Source organism: Staurois parvus, unplaced genomic scaffold, assembly GCF_062004578.1.
Source record: "Staurois parvus isolate SC_StPar_1 unplaced genomic scaffold, SC_StPar_1.0 ptg000616l, whole genome shotgun sequence".
NCBI lineage: Eukaryota > Metazoa > Chordata > Amphibia > Anura > Ranidae > Staurois > Staurois parvus.
Window position 1 is genome coordinate 955815 of NW_028318412.1, and position 17993 is coordinate 973807.

Genomic DNA, 17993 nt, shown 5'->3' on the forward strand with positions numbered 1-17993 from the left:
TGATCAGCGTGTCATTGGACACCGCTGATCACGTGGTAAAAGGCCGCTGTGATTGGCCTTTTACCACATCACGTGATCAGCTGTGTCCGTAGGACACAGCGATCACGGAGATCGCCAAGTGCGCGTTCTGGGAGGACGTCATATGACGTCCACCCAGAACTGGCCGGCCGCAGTGCAGCCGTCATTCGGCTATCTGCGGTCGGCAACTAGTTAAACATTGGAAAACAACAGGCCTGCATTGAGGGATAAAATCAAGAAATCACAAACCACCACATATTACATTATTTATACATTTATTTAAACCAAAAAAGTCATATTAAATCCATCCCCATATCTGTAACTTCCTCTTTCTTTTGGTGATTTACTGCGATGATCCCCTGAAATACTGTAGGCAATTTGCAATATGTCACTAAATCATAAGGACATCACCCCCATAAAATCTACAACATACGGAACATATTACTACAATTTTAAAACGTTTAGTATGAACTGAATTTGAATGCCTCACATTTTGTTATTCTAAAAAAAAAAAAAGTGTGCTCTATTCTTTTTTGGACTTGGACATTCCTTTAGAAGACTTTCGTCTACAGCAGCATCGATAGGTGAAGGTGCAGCATTTAAAACTTATGAAAAGTGAAGTGACCAAGACTGCAAATAGGAAGGCAAAAACATCTATGGAGTGATACTGAATCCAGTTCAAGTCATGGGCAGCTGGGCGCAAGTGAGGAGCTCCTTTATGTCTCATGACAAACTCTACCCAGTGCACCGCCAGGTCCAGAGGGTGGATGGGCCGGTCAAGATGCAGATCAGAAAGCCGCTGAATGTTTTCTTTGTAACTAAAAGAAATAAGAAACATGAGTTGTCACAGAATCTTTAAAGTTGAACTATATAGTGGGGAAAATAATTATTTGATCCCCTGCAGATTTTGTAAGTTTGCCCACTTACAAAGAAATGAACGGTCTATAATTTTTATCATAGGTGTATTTTAAATGATAGAGACAGAATATCAACCAAAAATCCAGACAAACACACGATGCAAATGTTATCAATTAAGTTACAGTTCAGTGAGTAAAATAAGTATTTGAACCCCTACCAACCAACAATAATTCTGCCTCAACAGACTGGCTATGTGCTCATGTAGTACACAGATTAGTCCTGTCAATTTAAGAAGGTGCTCTTAACGACAACTCGTTATGTGTATAAAAGACACCTGTACACAGAATCTCTTCCTTCCATTCAAACCTCACCACCATGGGCAAGACCAAAGAGCTGTCAAAGGACATCAGGGACAAGAATGTAGACCTGCACAATGCTGGAATGGGCTACAAGACCATCAGCAAGAAGCTTGGTGAGACGGAAACAACTGTTGGAGTGATTATTCACAAAGAAAAGAAATACAAAATAACCATCAATCGCCTTCGGTGTGGAACTCCATGCAAGATTTCGCCTAATAGGGAACTACACGGGAGGAGCTTGTGAATGATCTCAAGGCAATTGGAATCACAGTTACCAAACAAACCATTGGTAACACAATACACCACCATGGATTGAAATCCTGCAGCACCCACAAGGTCCCCTTCCTCAAGAAGGCACATGTAAGTGGGCAAACTTACAAAATCTGCAGTGGATCAAATAATGATTTTCCCCACTGTAGATAAATAGAAGAAGCTAAAACATCCTTGGACCCATTGTCAGACCCTACACTGGTGCAGTGGGTCCTGGGTTCCTCCTGGTGCATGACAATGCCCGGCCTCATGTGGCGAGAGTATGCAGGCAGTTCTTGGAGGATGAAGAAATTGATACCATTGAATGGCCCCCACGCTCCCCTGATCTAAATCCAATAGAACACCTCTGGAATATCATGTTCGGTGCACCTGACGCCACCAGGTTGCACCTTAGACTGTCCCAAGAGCTCAGTGATGCCCTGGTCCAGATCTGGGAGGAAACACCCCAGAACACCATCCGCCGTCTCATTAGGAATCTTCCCCTGATGTTGTCAGGCATGCATACAAGCACGTGGGGGCCATACAAACTACTGAGTACGTTATTGGGTATTCTTTGCAAAGTGAGACTGTGCCACATTAAACTTTGGGACAAATTCCCTTGCAAAGTGAACAGCCTATTTGGCTTTAGTAAATCAACCCCATTGTGTCTATATATGGACCTGGGTCCACACCTAATCAATGAATATTTAAATTTTCCTTGCATGGATGGTCAACATGCACCCTGCTGAGGCAGAGCTAGAGTTATTCAATCAGCAAGTAAAATAGCTTTGCAGATTTCAGCGCTAAATGCCCAGCGTGCATGAGGCCTAAAACTTTGAACACTTTTTGTTTTGATGCATCTAGAATTTATGTAGTTGATTTGAAGTAATAGATTAGATGGGCTTTAAAGTGATACTAAAGGTTCAGCTTAAAAAAACAGACATGTCATAGTTACCTGCTCTGTGTAATGGTTTTGCACAGAGCAGCCCCGATCCTCTTCTTCTTGGGTCCCCCACTGGTGCTCCTGGCTCCTGACCCCCTGCTGAGCTTCTTGCTCCAGGGGTATTTGTGTGTGCTGTTTCTCAAGCTACCTCTGTGTGTTCCTGAGACACAGTGAGCCAGGCTCAGCCCCACCCCTTGCTCCCTAATGTGATTGACAGAAGTGGGAGGGAGAGACCTGGGAGAGCTGCTGCTCTTGCGCACAACGCTAGATCGAGAGTGGGCTCGGGTAAATATTAGGGGGGCTGAGGGGGGAGCTGTACATACAATGCATGAAGGTAAACAATCTCCAGCCTTTACAACCACCTTAAACTCTGTTTTGTTTACCAGTCTAGATATATGGTGTATTGTAGATATGGTAACAGATCCTAAAAATATCACTAAAATAATTTTTTTGGGATTAGGTTGGTTAAAGAAAATGTGATTGAATACCATTGTTTTTAGACAATTTATCAATATTGTTTTTCTCAGTAAAGCGGTGCATATAAGCTGCATTGCTTTCTTAAATCAAGGCTGACTATGAAGATAGGAATGGAGCAAATGTAAATGTTTCATTCATACCTTGGATTGTTTATCACAGATGTCAGAGCATTGCTAAGATCTTCAGGTATCATGTCCAAGACATTCAGTGTGATTCCCGCTCCTCGAGATTCAATCCTCTTAGAGTTGTCCATTTGGTCACCAAAGAGTGGTAACATGACCATAGGGACTGCATTACAAATGCCTTCATAGATTCCATGTGAACCCGCATGAGTGATAAAGGCACGGGCCTTTGGGTGAGCTGATAAAAAAAATACAAAAAAATGGTTGCTGCATTATTCTACTGTGGAACTGACAGAGTACAGTGTTTATATAGCGCCAAAGGGTATGCTCAGCGCTGTACAGTAGCAAGGGGGACAGAACATGAGACAAGACAGAAACAATACAATAAATGAGGGGATCGAGGGCCCTGCTCTTTCGAGCTTACAATCTATGAGTTGAACAGTTACTTGTACATGAATGCCACAACCATCTTTAAGAAGATCACTAGATGAGCATTCAGTAAGAGAAGTGTAGAGATAATCTTTAACCACTTTCTGTCCAGCACAGTACCAGTATGTAGCTGAATATGAAGGGTTATATCTTGGTCATCGCTGCAGTGATAACCGAGGTATCAGGCTTTCCAGCCAGAAATTATGAAGCTGGTAAAAGTAATTTGAGCAGCTGAAGAACCACTGGATTACTTTTACAGGCAGCGGAAGGGGGTCCCACCCTCCTCCCACTGTTGCCTTTACTGGCTTTCCTGAGCGATTGGGGAGCCTGGTAAGGATGCAACTGGCGGAATCCGGCTCTGGACACAGCAATCACATGATTGGAATGCCCGCCTCTGTCTCCCAGCATTTAGAACCTCTTAAAGGTGGAAGCAGGAAGAGGTTAAAATGTGTATTAATTACTTCAAAGCATGTCAAAAAACTTACCCAGCAGATCATTCTGTGGCAGCCATTTCACTAGGTGGGTGTTTTCACCCAGATTGGAAGGCTCGGGCCCCGTATACCTCCATATAACCTGAAAGGAAAACACAATAAATGAGTGATCTATCCATATACAGAAATGACATGGTACTGCCAGAAGTAATTTACTATCTAATTTATGCAACTTTAATCCGTTTTCATTTCCAGTAACAGAAAACTCTGAAGGCCCATTCAGAAAGACACTACATTAATGCACATACGTTAATGCAATGCATTTCACTCATTGAAATGCACTACATTAAGGCAGCCTAATAATTTTGAAGGGACTAGCAACACAACTCAAAGCACAAAAAATAACACATTTCAATAAAAATTTATTGAAATAAAAAAAACACAAAAAATTAGACCTGTTACTATTATTTTTTACACACCAAAACATATTGCACAGACATATCATGTGCACATGCATTGTTGAGATTGGAATGATATTCAAAATGAATGGTACCACAATGTGTAATGGGAATTGTAGGGTAATCTGTGTTTGCAGAATGTGATGATGTGAATGGGCCCCAAAGCTGACAACAATCTCCAATCTAATTGTACAGTCTACCAACAACTGTGTGATGAAAAGTGCAGTCTGAATTAATGCAAATGGTATGCATGCTGTTTATGTACGATGTGGGCTGTATTTTCATTAACATACACTCATTTCTTTTTTTAAAAGATCAAAAACATTTTTTTCAATTCACTTAAAATGGTTGTAAAACATTCTGCACCCCCCCCCCCCCAAGACTTACCTGAGCCCCCTCTGGATCCAGCGATGTGCACAAGAGCAGCAGCTCTCTAGGGACTCTCTCTCCTCATTGGAGAAGGCAGCAGTGAGATCCATTGGTTCCCGCTACTGCCAATCGCAGCCAGTGAGCTAATGAGGAAACAGTGGAGGTGGGACCGAGCCGCTCTCTGTGTGTGAATGGACATGCATAACAGCGCCTTGGGAGAAAGCCTGTCAGTTGTCCCCATAACAAGCTGCTTTTTCTGGGGGCGCTTGACAAGAGGGAGGGGCCAGGAGCGCCAGCGAGGGACCTGAGAAGAGGAGGATCTGGGCTGCTCAGTGCAAAACCACTGCACAGAGCAGGTAAGTATGATATGTTTGTTTTTTTGTTATTTATTTTTTAAATAAATTGCCTTTAATATCACTTTTAAAGTAGAACTTATAGCAAAACATTTTTCTTGTTATGGATAAAGTAAAGTAAGCTTAGAACCCCTATCAGTTTGTGCCATCCAAGTCCCATTGGGCAATTTCCCTTCACTTCCTGCCCCATAAACAAAACAGGAAGTGAGAGGAAATCCTACTAAAGGGAGGAAATCCCTGGTTGTCACCAGGGTCACCCAAACTATTGTCCTTATTGCATGATTTCGCCTCTATTCCTGTTCCGATATCAACCAAAAATTGCAAATTTTCTTTTACTTTCACTTTCATTAATAATGGTAAAAATTACAAATAAAATTATTCATGCCTTTACATACCCGATCCTCCACTCCTCGGTGCTCCCCTATGCTCCAGCAGTGGACTGTCCCTCAGTGTCCTCATGTCCAGAGAAGAGCTATGGATCCTACACTAGTCTTCGTGAGACCTTAGACCAGTGAAGTGTAGAGGAGATAACACTGAGGACAGGTCTAGCAGCTGGGATGAGTGGATGATAGGGTAAATAAATCTGCTTTTTCCTGAGTTGGGCTTTAAGGCAGTGCTGAGAAATCAATTGAATTTAGTCTAGACACATTATTTTATTGATATGATATTTTCACACAAAAACAAGTAAACTTTTCACCCTCTTTATGAGAATATCATAGATTCTTTTTCATAATCCATAAAATCAACCATTTTGTTTTGTAATTACTAGACTGAATTGATGGTTTATGATTTAACATTCTTAAATGGCTTTAAGATTGATTTTAAGGCTTAAGATTGTTTTTATTGATATTTTAAAGATTTTTTTTTTCTCTAGGATGTAGACCCCCACACACACACATTTTATTTTAATTACACATACAGAAACAATTGCTTGGACCTTGAAGAAGGGGACATACTCCAAAAGCTTGTCCTGAAAATTGTATGTTAGTGCAAATAAAAAAAAGTATCACAGACAGTACTCAATTGTTTCTGTTGCAAGTGCACTAATACGGCTACAATCACCTCAGGCACTTACACATATAGAATACTGTATATGGTAGTAACATGAAGAAGATGAAAAGTATTCTGTTTTGTTTATTGATAACTTGTACATATCCAATGACTCTAGACCTAGGTAGGTTTGATGACCTAGGTGTTTGATGTGATAGTTTCAATGACAGTTCAATTCACAAATGGCTTATTGCTCCTTAAAACATCACTAGCTTCAGGCCTGTGAAGTTTTTTACTTTCAGTGAGGTACTGTATGTATTGAGGAAAATGTCAAAATGAGTCATTTGATGTGATAATATAATGTGACTTCAGGGTTAGCCTTGTTATTGCAGCAAAAAATGAAACAGTTCCTGTCCACATCATTGTCCACATAACTGTGCCCAGGACTATTAGGAGGTCACTCCATCCTAACTATATTTCAGATTTACATAGATGTTGGAGGATTAAACCATGGAACTGAATCTCATGCCTTTCACGGACTTTAGTGATAAGGTCCATACATCTGTAGCTATTACAAGAAAGTGAAACCGTAAAGCGGACATTCGCCCTTATAATAGTTTTTCACTTCTGGTTGCTCCCTCTGCCTCTTCCATGAATAAAGATTGTCCCCTCGCTCCTCCAATGTTTTTAACCATTTTAATACTGCAGCCCAGCACTTCCTCCTTCCTCACCTAGGCAAGATGGATATACACCCCCTAGCTGCCTTCTGGGATGTGTGATGTGGAAGTGTGTTGCCAAGGGGCACCTCTGCACTGTGGAATTCCATGCATGCTCACATGTGACATCTTGCTTTGTCAGGTATTGACACAGGCTGAGACCTCCCATGCACACACATGGCGCAACCCTCTTGTTCCCCCATGGCACTTCTGCACGCATGAGAAAAGTAAGCAAGGTGCAGAATAAGGAGGGTGGGACTACAGTATTGCCAAGGTGAAGTTCCTCTTTAATCCATTGAATTATTAAATGTTTTTTATATTGTGGACCATGCAATGGGGAAATTAAGAAACACCCTGGTAGTTGCAAGCGGAGTAAGACTGTAGGGGATTGAGAAATGATGGTGGAGATGGAAAGTAATGGAGGACTACCCTGGAAGCCCACAAAAATATGAGAAGCCAGCAGGTGATTAGCCTAGCTGACATCACCAATAACTGCAATACCACATTTACATTTTAAAGACTAAGAAGAAACACTTACCGTTTGAGGAATGGATCTTAAAGCCTCTGCTATATCCATAGCCTTATGGATAGGGATTTCCGATACCATAGATCCAAGTGAGAAAACCACAAAGCCATGATCCCCAGAACTGTTTACCAGCTTCTCAAAGTCCTACAGATAGAAAACATTAAAGTTAATATTTCTTATGTAAAAGAAAATGTAAGCGTACATTACAACTCAAATTTTATGGAATCATTTGTGCAAGAGGTATAGACTCCAGAGAGAGAGATATAATTTTACCCCTGCACAAATCATTAGTAAGGCCTCTTCTGGAATATGCCATTCAATTTTGGGCACCAATTCAATTTGCTGGGTTTTCTGCCTTCCTCTAGATCAACTGTGGGTGTAGGATTATAACTTTTTTTTTTAATGGTTGAACTGAATGGACTTTTGTCTTTTTTTCAGCCAGACTAACTATGTAACTATGTAAAGGGATGTTCTAGAAGTGAAAGTGGATAAGCCTATTAACCATTTCACACTGATACCTGTTCATGTCTCTCTGTCTGCTGTGGAAGGACCAAATTGGCAATTGATGCTTGAAAACACATCTGCTATTGCCTCATTTATGCTGCTAGTGCAAAGGGGAACTAACATTTTTTCAAATAAAGTGTATGTAAACCCTAACAATGAACATGTCTTATTTTCTATCTTTTTGTCTGTTAAAATGAATATCCAACCAATTTTTTCAGTAGAGTGGGGAATGGTTAGAACCCCTGCAACCCTGCCAGGTTTTTTTTTGCTGCTATCTGGGGCTCTGTTTACCCTCTTGTTTTACCAGACAGAAAGTGAGGGAAATTCTTGAACAGCAATACTGGCAGAAATAGAGATGCCTTTTTTCAGGAAAGTAGGGGAAGGCTAAAACCCCTCTTAGTCTTTTGTTTCTGTCTGTGTCCCTGTTGCAGATCTTTCTTCCCTCACTTTTTGTCTGGTAAAATGTTGTCAGCAGGACAAGAAGTTGGAGAAAACGTTGGTTCGAATCCCAGCCACGGCACCACCTGCCTGGAGATTGCAAGTTCTCCCTGTGCCTGCGTGGGTTTCCTTTGGGTACTCCGGTTTCCTCCTACACTCCAAAGACATGCTGGTAGATTAATTGGATCCTGTCTAAATTGTCCCTAATATGTGTATGTATGAATGTAAGTTAGGGACCTTAGATTGTACACCCCTTGAGGGTTAGGGACTGTTGTGAATGTACAATATATATGTGTAAAGCGCTGCGTAAATTGACAACGCTATATAAGTACCATAAATAAATAATAATTGAGCCCTGGATTGCAGTAAAAACCCAACAGAAGTTCAAATTCTTCCCCACTTCAACAGTTTTTTTTTTTGGCTTGGCATACACTATATATGCAACTGAAACAGTTTTTTTATGTTTTCGATCCTGTTTTTTTGCTATATCTGTCTATTCTATCCTGTGTCCTATGCATCTGCACACTTTTTATGTTATTTCAAGGAGTCTGATCAGCCCACCTAGTTGTTATCTTGGGACTTTGAGTACTTTAGCAAAAGACAACTGGACAGTGCTGACAACACTCAGCTGTCAAAGATGCTGTCAACTCACAACAGGACATAGGAGTTCAATGCAGGTAGAAGATATTTACATGCCATCACTTCTAGAAAAATTCCAAAGACAATAAGTTCAGTAATGCATTTTACTTGAGGGCTTTTTAGTTCCTTTGGCCTACTTGCTGGGACCTGCCCTGTTATTTTGTCTAATACAAGTCTAAGTTTTGTACATGTTACTACATAGCATTTCAATATTCATTTATTGAAACAAAGGGCCCACTTACAACGATGTGTTTACCATGTGTGTTAATGCACAGTAACGCTTGTGCAGAGGTTTGCCATTGTTTTTAATAGTGCTTGTTCACAGTGCATTATTTGTTACTATGTGTTAGCTAAAAAGTTCACGTCCATTTTTATACACTTTTGACATATACTGTTGTGGTTTTTGGTGGCGGTTGCAGCTCATGAGCTGCTCAAAACACTAAAAAAGCCAGATGCGTTGGTATGAATCCAGCAGAATCAAGCAATCAGACGTCTGCTCTTTACCAAACTCAGTAATAATATTATATAGGCAGCTTAACTATTTATTACCATTTTTCATCTGGTACAAATAGGTTTGCCTCTGAAAAGAAGCAAGATTTCTACATTTGGTCAAGAGCTTGAATTGAGACCCAAATAAATACTATTTGTATTGAATTATTCCACTTTCCTTTCTAAACTTATTATAAGCACCCATAGCATCAAAATGGAAAGACCATGATAAATACTGGAGCAACATTTGTTGTATATCTAAAGGTGATGCAAATAATCTACAGTTAAAAACACTCACCATAAAATAACATTTAATTTCTATGCTATTACCACTTACAACCTGAGATGTTTGTTTTTGCCAGTACAAAGTCCACACAGCCTCATACTATGGCCCCATCTGAACAAATGTTGTAAGAATCACAGTCTTTGCATTTCATTGTGTACACAGCTGAAAAAAAACTTTTTTTTATTTAGCTCATACTCAGCAGATTACTTAGCTGATATATCAAACAAATGTTTCCCCTATTGGTCTGCTATGGTCACCTTTTTCTGCAAAACATTAGAAGCTAGGTATTTATTGTTTTTATTCATCAATTTAAAAGCAAATTATCCATAGAGAAAATCAGAAATGTGGTATCGTTTAAAGCCTAACTCCAGCTAGAGTGTGAAAAAGTTAACAATTCCCTCCATATTTTTTGTTTGTTATTTATACCATTGCTATGGATTTCCTTCACTTCCTCTTCCTGGAACACCCATACAAGGAACAGGGGAGCTCCTGTCATCAACTGCACAGGAAGACAGGGTCAGTAATAAAAACATTGCCATAAATTCTAACCTTTTCCTCATTCTCCTAAGAATGTGTTTGTTGTCTAAATCCCCACTGGAGAGATTTCACATCAGCTCCCAAACAGGTGGGAAGAACATCACCAGCACAATTAGGTTCTCCAGTTATGGGTCCAACGCTTTAATAAGCAATCACATAGTTACAGTAAGTACGACGTTCCAGAGTCTCGCAGGACCCCTTCATCAGGCATCGTCATGTGTCTGATGAAGGGGTCCTTCGAGATTCCAAAACGTCGTACTTGCTGTAAGTATGTGATTACTTATTAAAGCTTTGGACCCATAACTGGAGATCCTCGGTGTGCTGGTGATGTTCTTCCCATCTGAGTCTTTTCAGTTACAGCCGTTGGTCTCTTCAGCACTCACTTACTCATACAGCTAATTTTTTTTTAAAATGCAGGAACATGTGCGTTCGGATTGTGTTATCTCACCAACAGGGACACAAATGGCAATAAAAACCCTGACCAGGGTTCTAGACCTTCCACACTCTATCCAAAATAAAACGTTTTGGCTGGAGTTAAAGTAGAACTTCACTCTTTCAGTCAGCATGGACTCTTTCTAATCCTTATGCTGCTAGCATTAGTAAATAAATAAGGAAAGTATATTATATTTTAACCTTTTTTTGCATTCCTTTATTTACTTCCTGGTTTCCATGCCTAGGCAAATTATGTCATACATCCCAGGAGTCTTCTGTAGGGGAGGGAGGGTTCTCAGCTGAGTCAATGCCTGAGCTAAGGGCTGATGGATTCCAGGAAGTAACAGCTGCATGATTCATCTGCCCTTACTCAAGATGGCCACTGCCAGAAATGCCAGCAGGTGCTTTCTCAGCAAAATAAAGCATGGCGACATGGATGGATGGAGGAATTTGTTTTGCATATTTAAAATTAATTATATAGCATTTTTGGTTTGTGGTACTCAGATGCAGTGCAGCTTCACTTTAAGGGATAATAATGCAGTAAGTGACTGTTTTACAATAGCAAGCAACATACAGTAAAAGAGAGAGGACATGAACACTGCCTGGTTAAAATGTCAAACCTTGTCTAAAGTCATTTAAAAGATATAGAGACAAAGATGCCCAATATTTTGCAAACATTTCTCCACATGACAACATTTCAGGCAGTCAGGTAACAATGGCAAAGTCTTGAAGCTAACCAATTGCTTTGCTATTATGTGGCACATGCCACCATATCATCGGCTGGTGATTCTAATGTTTTAACTAAAGCGGAACTATAATCGCCTCCACTACAGCAATGCAGTGTCCTGCAGCTCCCCATTTGGCTGCTGACATTTTCAACGGGTCTTCTTCCAGGTTTTGATCTTCATCAATTTTGATTGGCTGACCTGAGATGACATCACTCCCCAATTCATTCATCTCGCCAGATGCCAAAATTGGGAACAGGTAGGTAAGAATACATGAAAAAAGAAGATTCATTGCATCTCTCTCCTGTATTAGGAGAACTGCCTGTTTGCAAATTTGTATCTAAATTTAAGAGTTGGATTCTACAATGTGAGGTACTCCATATAACCACAAACTGATGAAGCGACAGCCCCAGTTTCTTTATCAGATAGACCGCGATGACCAACTTGCGGCCTAAGGGCCACATGGGGCCCTTTGAGATATGATGTGTGGACCTTGGACTGCAGCTGTTTGTAGTGGGAACATTGATTAAGGTAATTCTATTGATCTCTACTAGTCTCATGTACCGTGATCCCAATTTCATACATATCCCCAGCCACAAATGTAGCAGGTCCACACTCTCTGACCCTCATTTCCTCTGTTAGATCTGCAGTTTCTGACAGTCTTCTTAAGCATTACATATATTAAACATTATGTGTGGCCCTTTGGTGATGTCAGAGGCCCAGAGCTGATAGGTTGCAAACCACTGAGTTAGACCCTTTTGATCACAGATAGACAAGTCATATAATAACATTTTCTACCTGGTTTAAAGGCTTCCTGTTGACACAATTGATGCCACCTATAAAAACCATGTTTGGCATTATAGGCCTTGGGTACTCAAAGACAAAGTCATATCTCAGCAGCCATATAGAAGCTCGGCTGAAAAGATCTACAGATGTCACATCTCTTCTCAGAAACTCTGAGGCAACATGAGCGTAGGGGGAATAAAGCATATGGCAGAGTGCATAGTCAAATAATTGGACTAGAAGATTCTTCACCCTGTGGCTGAAGTCCATATGGTCAGTGTAAGTTGTGAACAATCTAGGTATATAAGAAGGGGGGCTTGGTGACTGAGAAGCTTCTTCATCCATGCCAAAAGGAGTCCCACGCATGAAGTGCACAGATGGAATAGAGAGGTACTCAGCTACAATCTGACCACAAGGAACAGCTGGGTCACTCAGCAGAACATCGAATTTGGCTTGTTCCAAATATTTGATAAGTGTTTCATTCTGAAGAAAAAGCTTGCAGGAAGTCAACAGCCAGTCAGCTGAATTTGTAACTCTCTCATACAATGTCTTTAACTTTTGAGGCACTGTTTTATATTCAAACACTTCTTTGCTCACTTGTTTTACCTGGGCTTCCATAAATTCTTTGCTGAAAGGCAGATTATAGGATTGCACTGGAAAACCCAAGTCATTAAGGAAAATATTAGGCTCAGGAACAACCACAACAACCTGATGTCCTCTGTGAGACAACTTCTCCACCATACCACGCATGCTGAGCCAATGGCTTCCTTCTTGAGGTATCACTAACAGTTTACCACTTTCAGTCTGGTTAATAGTTGCCAAAACAAAAAAGATTTTAATAGTTAAAGAGAGAAAAGTGTGAATATGCATAATTGCAGTATATTCAGAACACAGTCAACAACAGCAGCTTCTTTGGTACAATAATCCCAAAATGAAGGCTTGTACTAGCAGCAACAAGACAGTGTTCAAGGTTCGTTGATCTGCTGAGATGTTTAAACTCCAGACAAAACCTGTGGTTTCTCAATATTCATCTGTAATAAAATGCATCAATTAAAAAAAATGTAAATACTGTCTATAGTATGTGCTAATACTGGCCTCATGAGAAATGACAGATAAATGTCTTCAAAACTCACTAAATTCTAATAAAACCCATTATGAATTGGACAACTAATTAGCACACCTTAACAAATACATAGTCTAATGAACTAGAATTACCAAGCATTTACAAGCATTGATAATGCAAACAAGGTCTTACCAGGAAAGGTATGTTTTCTGCATAAAGCAGCCTAAAAATTAAATAGCAAACATTAGACAAAATGAAATTACTCAGTAAGAACCTTCACAATATTGAAATATTCTGAACAAGTTTGGCTTTTAACAATGCCAGTTTAAGGCTCCATGTACACGGGACATTTGAAAAACACTTCTTAATGATGGAAACTGACTGCTGGAAAACATAGGTTAAAAAACGTCTGTTTAGCCACGTTTGCATACTGCGTTTATGCGCGTTTATGAGCGTTTGCGTTTAGAAGCGTTTTCTAACTACTTGCCAACCGCAGATAGCCGAATGACGGCTACACTGCAGCCGGCCAGTTCTGGGAGGGCGTCATATGACATCCTCCCAGAACGCGCTCTCCTGCGCGCCCCCGGCGATTTCCCTGATCGCTGTGTCCTATGGACACAGCTGATCACGAGATGTGGTAAAAGGCCAATCACAGCGGCCTTTTACCATGTGATCAGCCGTGTCCAATGACACGCTGATCACCGGGAAATGCAATTGCCGGTTCTCGGCTGCACTTTCCTCACGCTGTCAAAACGTGAGGAAAGTACTGCCGAGAACCGGCAGTTGTCAGAGCAGAGATCGGCACCAATCATCAGGGCACTGATGATCAGTGCCCTGATGATCGGTGCCCAGCAGTGCCACCCACCAGTTCCGCCCACCTGTGCCCAGCAGTGCACCCACCTGTGTCACCCAGCAGTGCCACACACCTGTGCCCAGAAGTACCACACACCTGTGCCCACCCACCTGTGCCCACCAGTGCCACCCACCTGTGCCCACCAGTGCAGCCCAGCAGTGCTGCCAGTCAGTGCCACCAGTCAGTGCCCAGCGGTTGTGCTAGTCAGTGCCCAGCAGTGATGCCAGTCAGTGCCACCTATCAGTGCCGCCTATCCGTGACACCTCATTAGCGCACATCAGTGAAGGAGAAAAATTGCCAGTTTGAAAAATTTTATAATAGAAACAAAGAAACGTTTTATTTTTTTTTTTGCACTTTTTTTGTTTATAGCGCAAAAAGTAAAACACCCAGTGGCGATTAAATACCATCAAAAGAAAGCTCTATTTGTGAGAAAAAAAAATTATAAAAATGTCATATGGGTACAATCTTGCATGACCGCGCAATTGTCATTCAAAGTGCAAAAGCGCTAAAAGCTGAAAATTGGCCTGGTAAAGAAGGGGGTATAAGTGCCCGGTAGGCAAGTGGTTAAAAATAACCTCAGCAGACCTTCCAAAATGCCCAGAATGCACTGAAAAACAGTAAACAATTACTATTTTAGACATTTTGAGAGAAATAGAGAGAGCAGAAGCACAGAGAGTAGTATTTGTTGAGATTAGCTGTCTTTTTTTTTTTTTGGTGTTTGGATGTGTTCCAGCTCACTTCTGTGGCAGAAATTATTGCAGCAGTGTCTAACATATTTTCTTTCATGCGAAACCTCAAAGTATGGTGTACCAGGTCCATTTGAATACCGGGAAAACGCTTTGCATGCATTTTTCATGATGAAAATAAGGCTCTGGACAGCATCTGAAAATGGAAGAGTTAAAAAAAATTGCAAATGCTTATAAACGCGGTTAGCCACGTTTACACACTTTTGGCGTTTGAAAACGACTGTAAACTTAACTGCCTGTAAACGACATAGTGTACATGGACACATAGGAAAACATTAAGGAGAGTTCAGGGGCTGCTGAAAAATATGCAGAAAAGCTCCTAAACGTGAGTTTATCAGCTGCAGTGTACATGAAGCCTTAACCTGTATGTACTGTAACTATCCTTCACTAATCCACTGTGTCAGCAACTGCTGACATGGCAGTAAGTCACATGACCCAGGCTGGGTAGGGAGCTGACCAATGACATCAAGTTTCCCTGTAGTCTACGAGTGTGCCTGTATGTCTCTCTGTCTCTCCTCCTTCTGGGAGCCTGCACCTCCCATGCGGTCCACCAGAGGTGGTTTAGAGTGATGACATCATCACTACCATCCTTACTGGTTTAGGTGTTGCAGGCTCTCATTGGAGGAGGCAGGGTCGTTTTCGTTAAAAGATGTGGGCTGTTTCCTGTGTTCTGCTGCTGCCCTAGTCTCACTATTTACTAAGCAAGTGTTATTCAGCCTGTCCACTGGCTAGCTCTCACTCTCTGTGTTAACATCTTCCTCACCTCTTCCAGCCTTCTTCTGTGATCCTTCTTGGTTAGCTGCCTGGAGTATGCTCCTGTTGTTTCTCCTGTTGCTGCTGTGCTCTGCTGTGCAGTGTATTGTGGTGAGTTCCTGGATTCCCTGTACGTGTTAAATTGTTTCTTGTTCCTTCTTTGCTTCAAGCAGTGTAGATTTTTCTTGCTGAGTCTATCTTCTTTCCTCTTAGCCCAGGATGAGCTTGCCTGCTCCTGAGGATGAGGCACTGACGTCTATAGAAAGGTAGGGGACCTCTTTGTGGGATCTGGACTGATACCCATGTTGTTCTGTTGACATTGAGTGATCTTTCCTTAACGCAAGGGGAGAGGTGCTATCACCGAGGCAGCAAGAGAAATATTTAGCCTTCAAGTAATCATTGTTCTCCATCTCTGCATGCCTCTCATTCTAAGGTGAAGTTTCAACAGTACAATGTGTAACATAGCTAGTCTTCAGCGTCGGTTAGTTTGTCTTCCAGGCAGCGCTGGGTGCTTTTGTCCATCAGCCAAAGGCAAGTTGCCACTATGGATTCAGTAGCCAGAATGTGTTGGGCTTGTGGAACAATGCCCTTGCTATGCTTCAAGGAAGCTTCTCAGAGCAGTCAAGCAGTAAATGAAGATATCAAGTCGTATAATAAAGTGGCTGTGGAGGAGGGTGTGAAAAGTCTTCTACCAGGGCCCTTCAGTAAAAGTACATGCACACGATGGAGGACACAGGAGGAAGTTTCACCAGAGCCAGGAGCTATAAACAGCATTTCAGATGTGGATTCAGAGGCCGGGCAGGATGAGTTGGAGCCGTTTCTTTAATTTTAACCTTGTTCCCTCCATATCTGCAGAGAAATAGGCTATTGAATGGGAGGAAGATTCATCTGCTCTGCAAGATCATAGGAAGTATTACCCAAATTTAAAAAAGGAACTTCCCAAATTTTCTTTTATGACAGAAATAAGAGAGCTTATGAAAGAGGAATGTGACAAACTAGACAAGAAGCCTGTGGTGCAGAATAGAGTAAACAAACTACATCCGTCCTGGCCATCTGATGAGTCCTGGAACTCACCTCCGAAGGTGGACGCATGCTTACAGAGCCTGGCAAGGCAACCTCTCTCCGTGCAGGCCCATCAACCCTGGAGACTGGGTCACGATTACTTCAGTTGCCAGTCTCCAGGGTTGGGGGGCTCATTGTCGGGACCTGAGGGCTCAGGGAACATGGTGTTCTCAGATTCTGTGTTATTCCAATCTGCTGGAACTGAAAACACCCAAGGAGGCTCTGAAGACATTTCTACCTGTCATTCGGGGCAAGAGAATCAGGTTTCTGATGGACAACAGAACCGCTGTTTCATACATAATGAAACAAGGGGAAAAAGGAGTCTGCAGCTTCTCCAGATCACGGCAGAGATCTTCCCATTTTCTAGATTTTTCTGCAACGTATCTACTGGGTCCCTCAGAACACTGTTAGACCAGTTGAGCTGTTGGTTCTTAAGCCATACAGAGTGGATGATGAATCCAAGATATCTGGCAGAAGTATTCGCTCAATGGGGAATTCTCGAGGTGGATCTCATGGTAAATCTGAGCAACTGCCAGGTACCTCACTTCTTCTCCCGCTTGTTCTGTCCACAAGCTCTAGCCCGAGATGCCTTCTCCCAGATGCGGAACTTAAAGCAAGTTTACTTTTTTCCGCCAACTGCTCTGATACTCAAGTCATTACTGAAGATCATGGAGGAAGAGGTGTCAGCAATAATGATCAGGGCTTTTTTTCAGTTCTGGCACCTCCAGCACTGTTCAAAATCATGTACAGTATATATACATGATTTGCATTTCTGGGTGGGGAGCATGCGCGCCGCCCTACCCGCACTGCCATTGGCGGCTAAGGATGTCAATCACCAGGGTCCTGGCCACCAGGCGAGCGTCTGGCAAGGGTTGACAGGGGAGAGACATGTTTGTAAACAACACAGGTCTCTCTCCTGCCAGCATGGACATGCTGCTTTGTATTTCTCACCACACCAAAGAATGTCTCCCTAGTAAAAAACACACAGTACATAATGTAAAGCAGCACACAGTTAACCCTTTGATCGCCCCAGATGTTAACCCCTTCCTTCCCAGTGTCATTAATACAGTGTCAGTGCTTTTTATTAGCATTGATCACTGTATTAGTGTCACTGGGATGTCAGTGGCAGTTAGTCAGTTCCCACCCAGTGTCAAAATGCCCACAGCAGTCCTGCTTTAAGTCGCTGATCTGCGCCATTACTAGTATAAAAGAAAAAAAAATCCAGTATATATCCTGCCATTTCTAGATGCTATAACTTTCACGTAAACCAATCAATTTACATGTATTGGGATTTTTTGTTAGCAAAGACATGTAGCAGAATACATTTTGGCCTAAATTTATGAAGAAATTGGATTTTTTTAAAATTTTTTACTGGATATGTTTTA

At 41.6% G+C, this 17993-nt stretch overlaps 1 protein-coding gene across 7 annotated transcripts in view; it reads right to left on the reverse strand.

The window, feature by feature from the left end:
• Positions 1-276: 276 nt before the first annotated feature.
• The window catches only part of LOC149449495 (UDP-glucuronosyltransferase 1A1-like), an 82311-nt gene continuing 64594 nt past the window's right edge, over positions 277-17993 (reverse strand). For 5 of the 7 annotated variants that reach the window (XM_089693164.1, XM_089693160.1, XM_089693166.1 and 2 more), the window contains exons 2-5: positions 7311-7442; positions 3941-4028; positions 3045-3264; positions 277-836 (exon numbers count right to left, since the gene is read on the reverse strand). In XM_089693164.1, the coding sequence (XP_089549290.1) occupies positions 542-836; positions 3045-3264; positions 3941-4028; positions 7311-7442 (735 nt within the window). In that variant the 3' untranslated portion in view covers positions 277-541. Of the gene's footprint in view, positions 837-3044; positions 3265-3940; positions 4029-7310; positions 7443-12146; positions 13163-15556; positions 15710-17993 lie in introns of those variants that run through there. The other 2 variants (XM_089693162.1, XM_089693163.1) reach the window with 2 other exon arrangements.